Source organism: Primulina tabacum, chromosome 6, assembly GCF_025594145.1.
Source record: "Primulina tabacum isolate GXHZ01 chromosome 6, ASM2559414v2, whole genome shotgun sequence".
Classification (NCBI taxonomy): domain Eukaryota; kingdom Viridiplantae; phylum Streptophyta; class Magnoliopsida; order Lamiales; family Gesneriaceae; genus Primulina; species Primulina tabacum.
Genome location: NC_134555.1, coordinates 5,050,999 through 5,070,574, shown reverse-complemented (window position 1 = coordinate 5,070,574; position 19,576 = coordinate 5,050,999). Strand labels below are relative to the sequence as shown.

General features: G+C 34.2%; 2 protein-coding genes and 1 long non-coding RNA gene across 3 annotated transcripts; 1 reads left to right on the top strand and 2 right to left on the bottom strand.

The window, feature by feature from the left end:
- Positions 1-680: 680 nt before the first annotated feature.
- LOC142548926 (transcription factor bHLH30-like) lies at positions 681-3,505 on the bottom strand. The gene is made up of 3 exons (XM_075657565.1): positions 2,891-3,505; positions 2,413-2,674; positions 681-1,336 (listed from the first exon to the last, which is right to left on the bottom strand). The coding sequence occupies exons 2-3, from the start codon at positions 2,614-2,616 to the stop codon at positions 863-865; spliced, it is 678 nt and encodes a 225-aa protein (XP_075513680.1). The 5' UTR covers positions 2,617-2,674; positions 2,891-3,505; the 3' UTR covers positions 681-862.
- Positions 3,506-4,503: 998 nt separating this feature from the next.
- On the bottom strand, positions 4,504-7,478 carry LOC142548925 (trihelix transcription factor ENAP1-like). Its single transcript, XM_075657563.1, has 2 exons — positions 6,283-7,478; positions 4,504-4,830 (listed from the first exon to the last, which is right to left on the bottom strand). Exons 1-2 carry the CDS (start codon positions 7,187-7,189, stop codon positions 4,817-4,819), a joined length of 921 nt encoding a protein of 306 aa, XP_075513678.1. The 5' UTR covers positions 7,190-7,478; the 3' UTR covers positions 4,504-4,816.
- Positions 7,479-13,760: 6,282 nt separating this feature from the next.
- Positions 13,761-14,396, top strand: LOC142548028 (uncharacterized). Its single transcript, XR_012820841.1, has 2 exons — positions 13,761-14,130; positions 14,170-14,396. It is a non-coding gene; the product is annotated as an uncharacterized LOC142548028 (long non-coding RNA).
- Positions 14,397-19,576: the final 5,180 nt, after the last annotated feature.

The following is a 19,576-nucleotide window of genomic DNA, read 5'->3' as shown; positions in this document are numbered from 1 at the left end:
TTTATTAAACATCTTGGTTGTCTCACCCTGATCCCATACTAATTCAATATAATATCAGTATTAGAGTAAATTTTTTATAATTAATATTAGATAATTTAATAATATCTCTAAAATAATATTTTTCGTTACGGACTTGATTCATTGTGCTAAAATAATAATTTCAATAAATTGATAAATTAATTTTGGAAGACTTTAATACAAAAGTATGATTTCATCAATATCATAAATTAATAATTCTCTAAAATTACAAACATACTTGGACAATTTATTAAAATATGAATATATTGTTCTTTTTTAAAAAATGAAAAAATATTTCTAGGGATTAAAATTAAACATTGGCTTGGGCTTTTTGGGTCTGGAAAATTTAAAGTGGGGTATAAAGTTTGTTTTCCCATTTGAAAAAACTACACACTTTAAAGGCAAAAACCTTGTGTGAGACGGTCTTACGAGTCGTATTTTGTATTTGGGTCATCCATAAACAATTATTACTTTTTATGCTAAGAGTATTACTTTTTATTGTGAATATCGATAGGGTTAATCTGTCTCACATATAAAAGTTCGTGAGACCGTATCACAAGAGACATGTTCCAACTTTAAATAGCAATACCATTTTTTTTCCCTCGGGCATATTTGGAGATGCTACTGTGTCTGTATGTTGTACTTGTATATGAAGCCGAGAATTCCGTAAATCCTCAACCAAGAAACACCAACTTTATTTTTTCTTTACCAGGATTATATTATTTATACATGTCCAAGTCTAGAAATATGAAAAGTCTGTTCAATCTTTCACAGCATTATCAAGCCAGTGTGTGGCTACTATGATGCATTCGACAGCATCGACTATCGATAACACTAGAACCTCTCATGAAGAAGAGCACAAAGAATCCAAGCAAGAAACCCTTTGCCTCTTCTGAGGAAATACCAACTGTTGCTCGTATTCTGCCAAGGCTGAGACCTTGTCAAGAATGCTACTCAAAGTCGAACGAACTGAATTCGTCATGAGTTCTAGATTTTCAGCACTGTTGGCAGCACTTTCTTTGGTAATATCGAGCAAGAATACGGCCTTTACACGACCTCCCAAGGTTGAAATCTCACATTTTGTTAAATGGAAAGGAAGATTCTTGATAGCCTTTCTTAAATCAGACAGGAGATCAGGCCTGTACTCACAGCAAAGAGAAGTTCTCAGCAAGAATGAACCGTCACTTCCCTCAAGTTTCTCAATGTTTACTTCATTCGTGTCCATTGGTAGGTGTAAGCCTTCGCTGGCTTCTGTTGCAGTTTTCTTCAACTGTTTCACTTCGTTGATTACTTGAGCTAGTAGAGCGGCTTTATCCATCTGTCAAAGTACTTGCATATAAAATTAGAGTTTTCGGGAAAAAATTTTATGACTGCCGTTGAACCGAAAAGAGTAGCAGTTTCGAAATGTGCAATTTAAAATTTTAAATTGTGCACAAACCCAAACGACATGTTTAGATAGCAAAGCTACATAGGCAGCCAAAATGAACAGCAGAAGAAATTGCAACTCACCCATAAACATAAAGAGAAAAATTGTTGGAAAGCCATTGGTGAGGAAAATTACAGGAATAAACATCTAACTTGGATAGTTGCAGTGACAAAATTTGGATATTATCTTCTGATTCTACTGAAACTGAAGATTTCACTCAAGTCAAGAAGTTGGATCTCAAATTATGGGGAAGTTGACCTTTAAGACATCATTTAGAGTGTTCATTTTTCTTTACATTTATCATTTTCAACTCAAATTTTTCTTTTGACTTGCTGTACAAATGAATATTTTATTTTCTGTACGACCACAAATTCAAGAAATAGTTCCAAAGTTCAGCAAAAACACAAACACTAGTCACTAAACAATGCCAATTTCTTTAACATCCCAACTTAATGCCTGAGCTGATGTCAGTACAATAATAAAGTCAAATTAGACATAACTCAAAGATGGACAAATGACCAACTCGAATTCATGATGAACAGATCACAAATTAAACAACCAGCTTGTCTTCTCCATTTGAATCTCATAATATCGCTTACCCTATTTCATAAAGTCAAATTTTACAACCATGACAAGATGTGATAGCAATTGAACCATAAAATAATTCACATTACTCATATAAAAACATAGATTCTAGCTTATAGTACAGACAAATCTCACAATTACAAGAGTTTTGGCTTTCTGGAATAATCTTATTTTTACCAATTTGCCACCAAAGTCAATGCAATATCTACTAAGAGAGTCAGAGCTGCAGTATCCACGCCTGTTAAATTATGTGACATGCAACACCAGAAAACAAACTGAAAAATGGAATGTTACAAAGTATCTCAAAATTACTAACTAATGTTGAAAAAGAATGGCAGACAAATAATTCTACATGATTTTTGCTAGGGAAAAATATAACCAACCTTTTCATTGCAAGGTACCAGACCTCGAAGGGTGGCCAGATGCACGTTGATTTTTTCTCTCCTCCTCCTCTCTGCTTCTCTATGGTTCTTTAAAGCAGCCATAGATTTTGCCTCAGAAACTCCATTATTCTTCGCCACTCTCCCTAAAGAATTCATCAACTCCCCCTTCTCACCATCCAACACCAATGATTGCGCAACTGGCATTGATCCACTCTAATTTAACGTTTACGCCTTCCCGCAATAAATAATCACAATCCAAATCCTGGTATAGTTACAATATTATTAAATGTAACTCAAGGATCAGTATGCAGGTGAAAATGTGATCTATAGTTCAAGAAACACAAACTTGCTAGCTCTTGTTTCAAGAAAAAAGACCACACAACGCACGAGCAAGAAAAACAAATGCTTTTTTCGTGCCAAAATCACCAGTAGAACTATCTGTGCTTCAGGAAACGAAAAAACAAGAAATCTCAATTACCAATCAAGAGCCGTTTGATGCTTGTGAAACTAAAACCCAGAACTTCAAGTACAAAGAAACCTAAATTTCGATTATCCTTAAATCACAGCTGCACACCACTGACGCTTACGAATGGTTTTTGTTAAAAAAAAAAATCCTGAGCATATGTGAGCAGTCTGAAACAATAAGAATGCAAAGAATCTAGGGGTCAAGGCCAGGAGGGCGAGTGGCCAGAGCAAACCAGAAAGAGAGCAATTTAGAGCGGATCTTCAGAGTGGCAATAGAAGAAATGGGCGCTGTTGGCAATGGAATGGACATAATTTTCTTGAAGTGGGGGTGCGGAGACTAAGGCAGATAAGAACAACAATATGGAGTGTGGAAGAAGATAACAACGCAGTAATCAGTCAGAAAACATCCACATCTTTTTCCTGTAGAATTCCTGCATTTCGACGTGAATCGATCCCAGTTCAATCTCTCGATGAAAAGAAACTTTCTTGGACGAGTTGGAAATTTGTGTGGGCTTAATCGCGCGAGTTGCTATTTGAAGCAATGGTTTTTAACCTGGCAAGTAAGTTGACTTACTTTTCCATTATTTTATTAACAAGGCCAACCGCCAACGCTACTGAGTTCGTTGATTCTTTGCATTCTTCTTAAACTAATTTATCATTGTACTGATATTAGGTACATCTATACAATATAAGATAAACCCATGTTTATTTTATCTGCGATGATGAATATGATATGAAGTCTGCAGTTTTGTCGCTCTTCGTCTCAAATTTAAAAACTTAATTTCATATGAGTCATAAATCATCGATAGATATCTTATTTAATGGATATCCTTTAATCCAACACAGTTCTGGGATGATCATAGAATTTATTTTTTTTATCTTTCCAAAAAACGAAATCACACTATTCCAAGTTAGAAAAATGGAATGATCAAGCCACAGCCCCACGCTTATGATATGACTGATTTAGCAGTTACAGTGTTTCGAAGTCGGTGACTCTACGATGAGAGTTTCTATTCGACTCTCTACGCTTTTTGAGGGCGAAGAGGGTCCGGGCCTCATAGCTCTTTCCTATAGACGTTTCAGGGAAAACCCCACCTTTTATCAAAATCTGACTAAGAAGTAAGGCCCGGAAACGGGGCACATTCGTCCATCAAATAAATAGCCGAAACAGCTTATGTGGTTGACAATGACACCGTCGGTTGTCTCTTGCTGCATCAATAGCCTGCTCCTAAACCAAGCCTGAACATGTTTCCAGTTGTTGATCGATGCGTATCGTGATCACCAACATAGTCGGCGTTGGTTAAAAAGAAAAAATCGTCCGCTCTCCTAGTAGAAAAAGAGAATACGGAGCTCTCCTAGTAGCTAAAGAATACGGAGCTCTCCTAGTAGCTAAAGAATACGGAGCTCTCTACGCAGCTCTTTCCTCTCAGGTACTTGTGAACTTGAAGACAGAACCAGAATTAGCCATCTCCCTTGTCTTGATTCTCCTCTTGTCTCTTCTTTGATAAGTGGCAATTGATTTATTTCATTTTTCTGGGTATTCTGGTCGAGAAATTTCTTTGATAAAATTAACGAAGAAAACAAACTAGAAAATAGACCAAACAGACATCCAGGGAATCCGATACCAAGTAATGAGAGCGAGTAAATGCCTGAAATAATGTGTTGCCATTTTAATAAGGGTTACAAGTTAAAACATTTGGCATAGAACAAACATCAAAGATGAAACCTAAGACTAAAACCTTATCACTCACTCAGCAGTTACAAGATAAAGACAAATAAAAAAGTTATCTTCCGAGATAAATTTGGTCGGATACCAAGTCCATTCCAAGTCTCGCACTTTCCTCAGCTATTGAAAGGAACGAGTAAACGTCGAATGGCAAACCCATTAATGTTCCTTACTCCTCCTACAAGGGATGCCTCTCAGGTTCCTTCTCCATGGCTAGCTATAAAGATCTGCAGCATGTAAAGGAAACTTTACGAAAAGGAATATGGAGACGAGCTGCATGATAAGATTAAGACTACAACAAGAATAAAAGAGCAAGTTCACAGCACCACCTGCCCAAGCGGATGTCTAGTACATTTACTACCGTTAAATCTACAGTGCAGAGATGAAGGCTTTATAACCCCCAAAAAGCAATGTAGAAATTCCTTGTAACGAATTCTTACAGCTCCAACATGAGGCGTCATCAACTTTTAATAAAAACTGGATATCATAAATAACTTTTAAGGCATTCTTTAGTCAATGTAGCTGATGGGGGAAAAATGTTTGGGACCTCAGTATACATCATATACTATCATTTACCAAGAAAATATTAAGGTACAAGGATAAGGTACAAGGATCTTCCAGGATCCTTTTTCTTTAAAGGATACCAAGAACTGAAAAAATTAAATAATATGTCAAGGACAGAACAAAATATACTTCAGTTTTCCGATAACAAAAGGACCAAATGCCAAAACAGTTTTTTTATAACAAGTAACGAAAGTCAAGTCTGATTATTGCCTGCTATGTCATGATAGGATAACAGCTGAGTCAATTAAACTTTTTCTTTACACAGAGTTTGTCCTCTCTGAGTTCAAAATTTACTAAACAATTACTCTATGACAAACAGAGAAGATGGATTTTTCATAAATAAAAGTACAAAACTTGAGCTACTTAACTTCAACTAGTGATAATGTACAAGTATGAAAAAGATAGTGATACACAGAAATTCTGTACAATTGCGACAAAAGTACCAATGCCAGAGATATTGTAAAATGTCATCAACTAAAAAGTAAGAGTGGCAAGAGGTTCTTGAAACAGCACAGATAAATTATGCCAGCATCGAAAAGGTAAAAGGAAAAGCACAGAGATCTCTTGTTCAATTCTATGGATAGTAAAATTATTAAAACGAAAAGCAAAACATGTCCATCCATCAATACCCAAGAAGAAAAGGCACCAACAAAGTTCTCCAGACCACAGTACATCACATCACCCTCAAAATTCACACTGCACCTCTACAATCTTGAAGCCACGCAGTTGGAAACATGACTTCTATATTTCAACATTTAGATTAGATATATGACCAAACAAAGTACGCAATTAATAGACAATGAAAGTCATGGATCTAAATATTCTAAAAAGAAGGTCATTTTTCAAAATTTCCCAGTCTTTTTATGATTCTCAAGCCACATGTTTGTCCCATGTACCAGACTTATATTCCCTAATTTAAGAACCGCGAGTAGCAAAATAATTCAGTAAGAAAAACCAATTTAGGAACCAAAAGATAATATCCAACCCAATAATAAAATCAAACAATTCATCAACTCCTCCCTTTCAATGTGAACATCTCTATATACTGCATCAAATGGAGATACAGCATATTAAGTTGATATATTAACATGAATGCATGATATTGTGATGCATACCATCAGCAGATCCAGATCTCTTGTCCCGCTTGATCTTCTCTAGCTGAACCTGAGTATCCATGAACAATTGCATCCTCTGAACCTCCAAATCTTTGGCAAACTGCATCCTCTGCTTCTCCAACTCAACCATCTGCCTCTGCTTCATGCCCTCCACCTTCTCATAAATCTCACCAAACCTCTCAATCGCCTTCGCCAACCTTCCCATCCCATCCTCCCCATCATCTTCCACCTCCGCACCCCTTTCCTCGCTCCCCTCCGCTTCAGCCCCTTCCGATTCTCCATCATCTTCACCCGCTGCAGCCGCAGCAGCAGCCATTACAGAATAATTCCTCTTAAAATACAACTCGTCCACAGGTGGCGACGGCATCGGACGTTTCTGAGGCAAAATCACCGGAGTAACCATCGCTGAGGAAGGCGATTTTCGGTACGTCAATGGAACTGCCATCGGCGGTGATGGCAGGGATGTAGGCGGCGTATACTGAGACGCCCCAAACGGCACCACCGCCAAAGGCGTGGCTTTATCATTCTGATGCTTATGAGAATTAGATCCAACCAAATACTCGAGACGAGAGAAAAACGGCCACGACGATGTCAACGTACCATTAGATTCAGAGATCTTAGTCTTAGTCTTCTCGATCTTATACTTCTTCTTCAGTGTATCGATCCGGTTCTTGCACTGAACATCTGTGCGACGAGTCTTCTTCGTATGACCGTGACGAGCATTGACGGCATCAGCCACCTCTTGCCAATCCTTCTGACGGAGATTCCCACGGTTGAGTTCCAGGTAACGGCGGCCCCAAGCGTCAACAAGAGTCCAAGTAGCCTCCTCGGACCAGCAATCCTCCCGGAACGGCAGTTGCCTCGACGGCGGCGTCTGGAGGTTTGACGATTCCGTTAGATCGCCCATATATCTAGATCTGAAATCAATGGAAGAGAAAATTGAATAAAGGCAGATGGAGCAGAAGTTGGAAAAGGAATCGGCGAGAGAACGGCGGATGCTGAAAGGCGTGGGGTAATAGGGTATGTGGGGGAAAGGATAAGGGTACCGCCGGGGGGAGCGCGTGAAATCGACGGGCACGCGATTTCCGAGTCATTGGTGACGTCGTGGTTTGGGAGTTTGGGTTACCGATTGCTTGTGTCATTATTATCGGGGGAGAAAACGGGCCCGTCCGAACCGACTATCGGTTCAGGCCAGGCGACTTTCAAATTCTTTTTAAATGACGTCATATTAAAACAAATATAATAGATTTTGGTAAATAGCCCTTTAATATTAACTATAATAAATAAATAATATGAAAGTGTTACGTTGTATTTGGATTTGGACAGAGGAATATGATTTTCAAGAATGCAAGAATTTCAAATTTGATTTTTTTTAAAATTCACTATAATTATTATTGAAATTGTAGATTTAAAATACACTTCAAATTTGTTCATTCGAAAGAATTAAAAATTTGAAATTTATCGTTTCAGATTTATCGATCAAAACATAACTTTAAAGAATCTCGCCGGAAAAAAATGAGAGAAACAAAGACATCCAATCACTTTTCTATAATTTGAAAAATCTTTAGTTAGATCAAAATTAACCATTTTGATATCACACTTTATATATCATTTCCTTATTCTGATATTGCTTTCGATTCATCAACTCTAATACGGTAATAGACTTGTGTTATAGATTACTAGTATTTAACTCGTGCGATGCATGAGATGATATTATTAAAAAATAATATATATTTAAATTGTAAAAAAATAATATATTTATAAAAAATATAAAAATAAGAAACTATTTTTTCGCTAATTTTGAAAAACTTTCTTAAATATAATGTATGTCAATTAATTATGTTAGCATAAGGTAATGACATGGTTCTTATCGTATTTAATGTATTAATGTCGACTACCAACCTAAATACATATTTAATTCTGAGAAACTATATATATTATTATTTTTAACATGTGAAAAATAAATATTTTTAAATCAAATTAATAAAACTAATGAGAAATATTTTTTTTTTCAAAATTCAGTAACTTCGTCTAAATCCTCATTCACAAACAATTTTGTGATATGCTACATGTTTGACACAATTGAACGATAACAACAATTGCTTCATCAATATCTTTATACAAATAAGTTGTGATTTTATCCACAAAATTTATCCATAATGTATACAACTACCTATTATTCCTAAATAAAAATAAAATATGTGATTATAAGTAAATTATATAGACACCGGAAAATTTATTTTATTAACATTTACTATGTGTATTACAAAACAATGCAGCCAATAAGCTTTATAAGTTGTCCTCTAATAAGTTGTATATTTTATTTAGAATTGATTTAATCATTTCCATTACGGGACATTTTATACAACTTTGTATTCGTGAACTTTGTAATATATAAGTAAATTATTACATTAGCAAATGCGTAATAATTAATTTTTTGTGCAAATAAAAAAATAATATTTTTTACTTCTCGATCATAAATGACATATTTCAAACTTAATATCTCATTTTTCTCATTGTTTCCATATGTATGTAGTTCATAATAGCGAATAAATCTAAGTTTAAACGTCTATTGCAACTTGGAAGGATTCAACTCACAAATGGTGCTGAAAAGATGAGTCATTTCAGAATTCAGTTTTGAAGTACATAAATTTAGTAAGATAAATAGAATAAAATTGATTTCCAATATAATTGCAACAATGTATTATTTATAATTTAAAAATCAAATAAGACAGCCAAAGATAAAAAAGATTTATACAGCGGGTGTTTTTGACATAACTATATCATACATTAACTCTTTCAAATTATGAAAATCTCGAATTGCATGCATTGGGTGTCAAACATTTCTAATTATTGAGGGTAATAGTCATATTTATTGAGGATAATTTAATGTATATTTGAAACCCTTTTGAATATATCTCTTTTAATTTTCTTGGGTTATCTTATTTGAATTTTAAGAATGCAGTCCAAGAGATACAATATACATATGATTTTGGAAGAACATTAATATGCATTAATTCTTTCAAATTAAGATAATCTCAAAATAATATGCATTTAAGGTCAAATAGTTTACAAATAATATATATATAGATGTTTGTACAAATAGTTTACATAACTTACTGTAAAATTCTTATATATTCTAATATAGAACCATTCACAATTACAAAAACGTCATTTAAAAACTGTTATAACTGAGAGTGTTGTTGAAAGCGCGTTCAACGACAAACCGTTGTCGTTGCTAACATTTGCGACGGATTATTTGCATTAGCGATGGATTTAACCATCGCTAATTAGCGACGTATTTTCCATAAAGTCCGTCACTATTTTTAGCGACGGTTTGTCATGAAGTTCGTCACTAATTTTTTCAGTAAAATAAAAAAATTACATTTGCTAATTTTATAAATCTAACAACATTAATGATCTTAACTAACACTTAAAAATTTACAATAAATTGAAACGAAAAAATTTACCCTAAATCGAAACTAAAATCGTGTAAAAGAAAAATTAAGTGTTGTGAAGTGATGGGTAGAGAAATGGAGTGGGAACGCTGATATTTATAGACAAGTTGCGAAGGTTTTTGATTATAGCGACGGTAATTTTAATAATAGCGACGGTTAATCATTCATAGCGACGATTTAGTATTAACCGTTGGTAATGGCGACGGTTACTATTAAACTGTCGCTAATTTAAAATTTTAGCGACGGTTTAGCTTAAAACGGTCGATAAATTTAGCGACGGTATATACAAGAACCGATACCGTCGCTAATTTTAAAAATGTCGAAATTTCACGACGGTTTTAGCAAAACCGTCGCGAAATATAGCAACAGTTTAGTAAAATCGTTGTTGTTTGTCCAAAAAATACGTTAATTGACAACGATTTTAGAAAATCATTGTTGATTGTCCAAAAAAAACACGATAATAGACAACAGTTTATAAAACCGTTGTCGTTGACCCTAAAAAAACGCTCAAAGACAATGGTTTTTAGAAAATCGTTGTCGATTGTCAAAAAAATACGCTAATAGACAACGATTATTGGAAAACCATTGTCTATTGTCCAAAAAAACACGCTAATAAACAACAGTTTATAGAACCGTTGTCGTTGACCATAAAAAACGCTTAAAACAACGGTTTTTAGAAAACCGTTGTCTTTGACCCCCTAAAAGACAACGGTTTTCTAACAATCGTTGTCTTTTGCTTTAAAAAATGTCATACGACAACGGTTTTCAAAAAAACAGTTGTGAAAAATAAAAGACAACGGTTTTAGCGAAAAACCGTTGTCGTATGTGTGTTGTTGAATGTCAAATTTGTTGTAGTGAAAAAATTTTCAACAAATTTTCATGTATTTACTAATCTCTTTTCGGTGAAATTATAAAGTAGAGCATTATGGAATAATTACCATGCATTGGTGATGCTCACTGAAAAACAGGGGGAGTATTTTACAAAGAGTTGGGTTATTGTTGATAAGGACCATTAATCTATGATGCTGATCGATAATCAAACACACTTGAAATCACGAAAAAAATGGTAAAAGAAGGTTGGAGGTTATCTTCGACGTATCATTTTTACACCCTTAAATTTGAAAATTATATATTGAAGAAAACTTAGATACAAAAAATTGACTTATCTCCTACTCGAAAATGCTATATACTTATAGAGAGACGAGAAGAGTTCTCGAATTCTCGTAAGATGTCCACTTTGTTGATTCATAAGGTCAACCCACTGAGGTCGAGAATCGAGCTCCTCCCCATTGTAAGCAAGTTAATCATCCTACGAGATCATATCGTGAGGGAGATGAAGACAAGAGCTAATCCCCTAAAAGCCAGGGTCGATATCAAACACTTTCGAGCCATGAGTCGACCTCGCATACTCGATCGCCAACCTTTTATCGATGAAAAATCTCCAAAATGTTTGAAAGAAGAAAAAGTTAAATGAATCTATTCTGCACAAATTTACACGTCTCGTGGAAAAAATAGAACACAACAATTTACGTGGGAATTTTGAATTCGTTTGACGAAGTGCAAGTTGATCTTCTTATTGTTCAGGTCGTCTCGTTGAAGTTGATGTCGCCTAGCTAGCATTCTCAATGGAAGACATTGCTTAATGTTATACAAAATATGCAAATTGTTAATAAAAATTTATGATGCTGAAATTTCTGGTTGAGATCGATTAAACTGTTAGCCAAAATGATAAAAACAAAAATACGAAGATCAGCGGAGCCAGGAATCCGATTCTCCCCGCGCTAAAATTTTAAACTCTAAAATTCTTAATATTTTAAATTGATCTACCCTGGCCAATATCATATTTATCCAAAATTATAAAAAAAATTTACATATACATTTTAAAAATTTTTTTTGGACCACCCGGGCTGTGCCTCCGCCCCTGGATGCAGGTAACAATTACAGTTTCCTTAAAACAAAAAATGTCTTCTCCAATATATGCTTCGAAGATTTAGCAAGACGACTGTTTCCATGATACAACGGGCACACCTACAGAGATGTTGCACAAATCAGCATACTCGCGAACGAAATAGTATCTGAATTTTATCGGTAGATCACACATAATAGAAGCAGTTTGTGCAGAGTGTAAATAGGAGAATGAAAGCAAGAACGAGGGATAAAAGTGGATGTTTCTTGTGTGTTTTCTACGCACCCAGGTCACGCTCGTATACTTGCACACAAATCAAGACTTTTCCTCTCGTTTAAATCGGCCCTTGATTTGCACTCCATGCACTGACACGCGTGAGAACCTCTTAACCAATCATTCTTACACTTCCATAAAATGTAGTACAATATAATCTCATCTCTATACCTTTATTATTTTCTTATATGGGACAAACCGTCTATTCCCCAATTTTTATTAACACAAAAATAGAAAACTCATTAACACACCCAACTCAATATCAACATGAACAAATCCCAAAATGGAGAATAAATTATTTATGTCGTTCTGACATAGAAGAATCGGTATTCTGAATTATACAAAGAAATGCATGTATAAAGTTAGCAGTTGAGAAGGACGTTGATATCGCTTAAAAAAACAAGAGATTTTGAGGAATACTTTTTCCACGTGTAAAAGGAGAGATTTGGTGGCACGGCAGTTACACAGAGTAACATCGTTTCCTTTTCTTGTCTAAGGCCTTTTTCCAGCTTTATTGAATGCAATAAAAAATATATACAAAGGAAGCAGAGAAGCACGTGTACGCAAGTGCAGATATGCATAAGCACAAACGGCTGCTGAATCCATGGGCAGTTAAAAGAAACATCTTAGTAACCATATAAAAAGTGAGATTCGAAGAAAATGTTTAGCTAATTCCATGCGTCTAACAAAAAAAATCATTGTTTCTTCCATCTCTTAGATCGTCTCGTTCATTTTCTCATGTGAGTCCTTCTCCTAGTTGTTTCCATTCAATAATTTCTGATTTCTAGTAGATCTCGCAGTTCAACGTGATTGAACTCAAAAATTTATGCATTCTTCTATAGAACAACTGAAGGTGCAATTGAAGGTCTCACGAGTCATATTTTGTGAGACGAATCTCTTATTTGGGTCATCCATGAAAAAATATTACTTTTTATGCTAATAGTATTACTTTTTATTATCAATATCGGTAGGGTTGACTCGTCTCACAGATAAAAATTCGTAAAAACGTCTTACAAAAAACATACTCATCGAAGAGAAAGTGCGTGAATACAACAGTAGAAAGGGGTAGGAAATTTACCTCACTTGCCACTTTAGTTTTTTTTTTAAAAAAAAAATATTGTTGATATTCAGGGTTAATTTAGATTTTGAGTTTTGAGAATATAATAGAAATAAGAAAACAAGGATTACACATTGGATTATACGTTCGCTGTAAAATTACAAAATTATTCATTACTTTATTTAAAAAAGCTATTTCAAAATTGTATTTAAAATAATTTGTAATTTCAAATACAATATGTAAGTCTCGTCGTTTATGTAGCATAATCCATAGAAAGATGTCCGTTCTTCAAATTTCCGGAAAGAAAACTACCAAAATAATGTGTGTGTGGAGAAATTTATGTTGGAAGATGACTTTAAGAAAATATATAATAAAATAAAAAACGTTCGGACATACATAGTATGAGATAAGGTCAAAAAAAAAAATCTTAGACGCATTGATACAAAATAAGGTTGTCGTTTATTGTTTATCTGATATCAATATTTCAAATTTAAGATCAAACAAACATATCTTTCAATTTGTTTAAAATATATATATAATGACGGAGTCAGAAATATGATTCAGCCCAGACTAAAATTTTAAACTCTAAAATCTTTTAATATTTTAAATTGATTTACTTGGATTAATATCATGTTATCCCAAAATTTACATATAAATTTTTTTAAAAAAATTGAGTCACTCAAGCTTAGCCCGAGTATATGTGTATGTGACTCTACCACTGTATATGTACAAATAAAATTTATTTTGTTATTTTAAGAATATAGTTGGAAGCATTTCTAAATTTCTAAAATTTGTAACCTATCATTAATAGGAAAAAAATTTTGGTTTTTATAATAAACTTAAGTTTTAATATGATGTCAATATTAAAGTATGATAATTTTAATAATCAAGGAGATAATGCTATTTTTCTCAATACACGTGCACATATACACACTTATTGTGTGTGTATCTGTCCTGTTTAAGAAAAAGAAAATTTAGTTATTATTTTTTTAATCAATCATTTTAATTTATTTTACATGATAACTCATTTGGATTATTATAAAATAAATAACGTCCTCAAACAATTGAATAAATTGGTAATCTATAATCGAATTATCATAAATTATATTTATTTTATTATTGATTATATAAAACAACATATTTAAAATATAGAAGTGTAAATTCGAAAACATTTAAGTATAATTATATTCGAGCTTTATTTATTTATATTATTTATTTATTATTTTAATTAATAATAATATAATCCTAAATGAAAAAAGAAAAAGATTAATTACTGCGCATGAATGAATTTGCCTCAGCCGGCAGCTCCGAAATGCTCTGTAAATGAGGTCTCCACACGCCGACGCGCCGCCCTCGTCGCCTATCCCTATCATCGGAAACATTTTCCGATAAAATCTCAGTCAAGTGCCGATCAGAGACGCGTGAATTTCTCATCGGGATCACACTCTCGCCGCTTTCGTGATGAGACTCTTTCTTTTTCCTCTTCGGTCGATTTTTCTCCGGCGAAGGAGGCAGAGGAATGAGAAAATAAATCTTACCCCGTTTAAGTAGTGAGTCCGGTGGAACGACTACGATCCTGGGGCACGTGCCTTGATTATCCAATTTGGAGGTGGGCTTCTTCAGGATGTGCCGGGGGTGGAGTTTCAGTATCTCCGCAGCTTTCACGGCGGTGCCGAGCTCTTCGACGCGGCCGTTGACGTGAACTATCCGAATTACGTCGAGTGCTCCGCATGGAAGAATGCAGGATATGCAGCATCTGATGGCGCTTTTCATGGATTTGTCTCCCAACAGCTTCTCTCTCTCTGTTCTTTGTTTTTTTTCAGTGAAAATGGAAAGGAGGGAAGGGGGGTAGGGTGATAATATGGCGTCAATAATGACATCTTTTACTAATTATTATATTATATTATTATTATTATTTTAAATTATAAATATCAATTTAATCATTTAAGAAATTTTAATTTTGTATGCTACTTTTTTATTAATTACTTATCTATAGGTTAGTTTTGTTAAAAAAAAATTATTAGCAACAAAATATTTTTCTTGCCAAAATATTATAATCAAACAATAATTGTTATGATTTACATATATTAAAATAAATATAAAATTGAATATTTTTTTAAAAAAATAATGTTTCAATTTCTTTGTAATTGAATTAGATTTTTTTCATCATATCTAAAAAGATGGGCGAGCTATATAATTTTTTACAAACATTTATTTTTTGTATAATAAATTTCAAAATATGTAGGTACATATATATATATATATATATATATATAAAATAAAAATTGTACTTTGTGTCTTATATATTTAATTTTTATTTATTTTAGTATTTTATTTTGTCAAATTTCATTGTTAGTCTACGCATTATCTGTGCTGCTTTTTTTATTTACATTTTTAGTATTTTTTCTGATAAGAAACTGATTTTGCGTCGAAATGATGACATGTGCAGTGTCACATCAGCATTACAGATGAAAAATGACTAAAATTATCAAAATTTGAAATATATGTAATTAAAAATGAAATTTAACACTATAGAAGACCAAAATCATAAATAGATAAATATCTAAAACAAAAAATACATATTTTTAAGCGGAACACAAATTAATATTAGAATAAATTAATAATATTTTAGAATAATTTTTCTTTTTGTATTCACGTTCTCTGTGATTAATGTATTTGAAACATATATCTCTGTTATGGATTAAAAAAAATGCATATATTGGAGGTCAATTAATAAGTTATACATAATAATAATTATATAATATTTATAACTTATTTGTGGAGATATTTTGCTTAGATCGACTATTTTAGAATTATCTCATAATTATTTATATTGATAAAATATATAAAGATATTCGTATATATCTACATCAATATAAATTTCATTTATTGTAGTATGTGCAAGTGCATAGGAAGAATATTAGAAGAGGACTGTAGGAGTCTCAATAATCATGATGACAAATTTTGTCGGCACATTTCTCTTAGCTTGCTATTTCATCCAACACTTGTAGGGACATTTTCAAAATTATATTATATATATATATATATATATATATATAAATAATCATACTCTTTTTTTTTAAATTAAATAGTTATATTCTCGAATTATATATTAAAAATAAAGTAGATATATTGTGAGACGATATCATAGATCTTTATTTGTGAGACGAGTCAACTCTGCTCATATTTAAAGCAGCTCAACCAAACTTGTCCTAACCGGACCAAAAAAGGAATTAAAAGATGAGCTAAAGGCTTGGACAAGTTAAATGTACACTTGGACAAGTTAAATGTACAAGAATCAACTTTTGAGATAACCAAGGAAGAAGCTAAGGGATGCGCTAAAGGTTAAGACACATTAATAAGGTAAGAAATGACTCTTTAGAAAATCAAGATGACATTTAAGGAGTGCATGAGATTTTGAGCCACATTCATGACTAATCTAAAACTTGAGGAATGCATGGGATTTTGGATTTTCATGCATGAAACTTTTTACCTACATCAAGACCACAATTATGGCTTCCTTGGAGCTCAATATTTCGTCCATGGCTAGTTGGAGGGTCATTTTTCTTTCTATAAATACCTCCCAAGACCACACATAAAATGCACTTCAAAAATCATCTCACAAAGCCTCAAAAAAAATTTCGGCTCTTCCCCCTCACCCTAAACCACTCGGCCGAAACTCAAAGAAAAAGGGAGAAGCTCGTGCGATTCAAGTGTTAGAGTTTTTGCGTCGAGGTGCTGCTGAAGTGAAGACAGTATTTGTTAGAATTGCGCCGAAGTGCTGCCGAATTTTAAAGGGAAAGCTTCGTGCAAGAAATAAGTAAGTGGGCTTTTGTTATGTAAATTCGTTTGTATTTTTAAATCTTGAATATATAAGTTATGACATGCATGAATGTGTGTCCTCATTTTCGAAAGCAACATGATGTCCGTCTTTTAAAATTTCGAACGATTATATGCTCAGTCTGTTATTCGAAATTCTTTGGTTCCGCTGAATCCGTCTGAAACTCTGATATCTGAAAATTCTGATAAGTTCTGTCCGATAAATCTGAATTCTGTGTTGCACTGTTACAACTCGATTTGAAATGGGACGAGAATTGTAATTCTGTTCTGGCCCCCATTGGTGGGTATAAAACCATGTTCTGTTCTGGCCCCCATTGGTGGGTATAAAACCATGTTATGTCTGGCCCCCATCGGTGGGTATAAAACCGTGTTCTGGCCTCACCCCTTAGAGGACTAACATATTGGGGACAATTTGACCATGGAAATGAGATGAATAACAGTGTTCTGTTTGTTCTGATATGTTCTGTTCTGAATTGAAATGATCTGAATTGCTTCTGTTTTGTTCTGAATCATTTGATAAGTTTCGTCTCTTATTCGATTCGTTTCCGTTTTGATAAGTTAAGAATATTAAGTTTTGAAAATCTGTTAAAAGAACGTTTTAAGAAAACTAAGTTCTATATGTATCTTTGGAATCGATCGACCCCCACTTGCTGAGTGTTTCCCAAAACACTCACCCCTTACAAATTTCAGATAAAAATGAGGAGCAATTGGATGAGGAAGAGCAAGATGCTTTCTGGGGTTGGTGAACCGGAGATCAAGATCAGAACTCAAGATTTTACTTTTCTTTCGTTTCCGCTATTTGAAACTCTGATGTATTTTATTCCATTGTCATTGTAAGACAATATTTTATTTATGAAAAAGACTGGTTTGATTTGATACGAGGCTTTATTGTTTTCCATTTAATTGTTAAAAAATGCCGGATGTCACCGATGCTTCGGACTCGGGGCGTGACATTTAAGTGGTATAAGAGTCGCCAGGTTCATAATCCCGCTGGGATTTTGATAGACAAAATTTGGCGAAGCCAAATTTTGGCAAAAATCCTAGTGTATCCCAATTTGAGTCCAACTTTCACCCGTTCTTGAAGTCTAACTTTCATCTGTTTCCTAAATTTCGAATAGACTTCAAAGATCTATCCCTTCGATCATTTCACAAACTCTGAGTATCGAAAAATTTTCCACGAAAACTTTGTTTCTACTATTTGTGCCTTTCTATCCTTTATACGATTCTGATGTTTTACTTCCATTTTATCCTAGGAAATTGCTGCTCCTCGTACCCGCGCACATGATGCTCTTCGTATGCGTCAGCTTACCATAGATAATCAAACTAGGGAGATCGCGACTTTGAAAGCGCAACTAGCCAAGGAAAGATTGGAGAAACAAGAGCTTAGTGAGATTAGACACATGCTTGAGACTGATGTGCAGCGATTGACTCATCATCTGGACTTGGCGGAGAGCCAGCTGTTGCAGATACCAACCGATTCCGTTCGCATCACACGCTTAGTTGCACTTAACAAGGAATTATTGGAGAGAGTGGAGATAGAGCGATGACGTGCTGCTCAGGCCCGTCAGCGCCAGGACGAGTACAACGCCAGACAGGATCGGTACATTTCGAAGCTCCACAGCGCTATGGACAGACTTCAGGATCAGAATAACTGCCTACATTTGGTGATAGAGAACATGGAGGAAGAGGAGGTAGCACCGATGGAGGTGGCCAGAGACGACAGTGCCAGCGACAGCGACGGCGAAGAGATGTTCGATTAGATTAGCATTATAATAAAGTATCTGGGATGTAGTAAACTTGTGACTAAGAAAATAATATGTGTACCAAACTATTTTTAAACTTTCTATTATCTTATTGCATATTTAGGAATGGATGAGTATCTTATTTAAATATAGGAAACCAACATGGACTTTCAAAGCATTATAAATGAACTTCAGAAACAACTTCACGAAAAGGAGTCAGAAATTAAAACACTGAAAGAAAAGAATGATAAACTTGAAAGAGATAACTAGCAGTTGGACGGAAATAACGTGTGCATTATGGAGGATCTTCGTGAGGCCAGAGTGGAAGAGAAGAAACTACGCGAAGACGTTAGACGTTACGCGGCTTATCATCTAGAGTCAGAGCGTCAGCACGAGATCACCAAGCAGGAGTTGAAGAAAGTGCAAGATAGGATTTTTACGCTCGAAATTCAAGAAAATAGTCTTCTCAAAACCCAACGTCGTCTTCAGAAACGGATTGAAGAGCAAGAAATCGATGAAAAAGTGAGCCAATCAACAATACAAGAACTACAGGATCAAGTAAACAATCTCGATCACCACAACACACAACTGCAGAATTATATTTAGCACCTGCAAAATGAGATGGTCAATATGGAAGAACTCATAGAACAACTAGAAGAGAACCCTGTGGAGGAAGAAATTAACAAGGCAGTAGGAGACGGAGAAGTAGTAGACGAGTAGGGAGAGAAAGTTCTAGAGTAGGCTTCGATTGTATCTAGAAATATTTGATTAATCATTTTGAAAAATATTTGGTTGTATGAAAAATTTTACAATTTAATGAAATTATTTCTTTGATTAAATATTGTGGCAAACAAATTAATAAAACACCTGTTTATAGGAAATGGCAGGTAGACCACCCCGAAACAACCGTAACCCTCGTGGCGCCAACCAAGATGAAAACCCACCACCACCACCACCAAGAGTGAATCTCAGTCAAGAGGATATGATGGCAATAGCCACTATCGTAGCTGCGACGTTA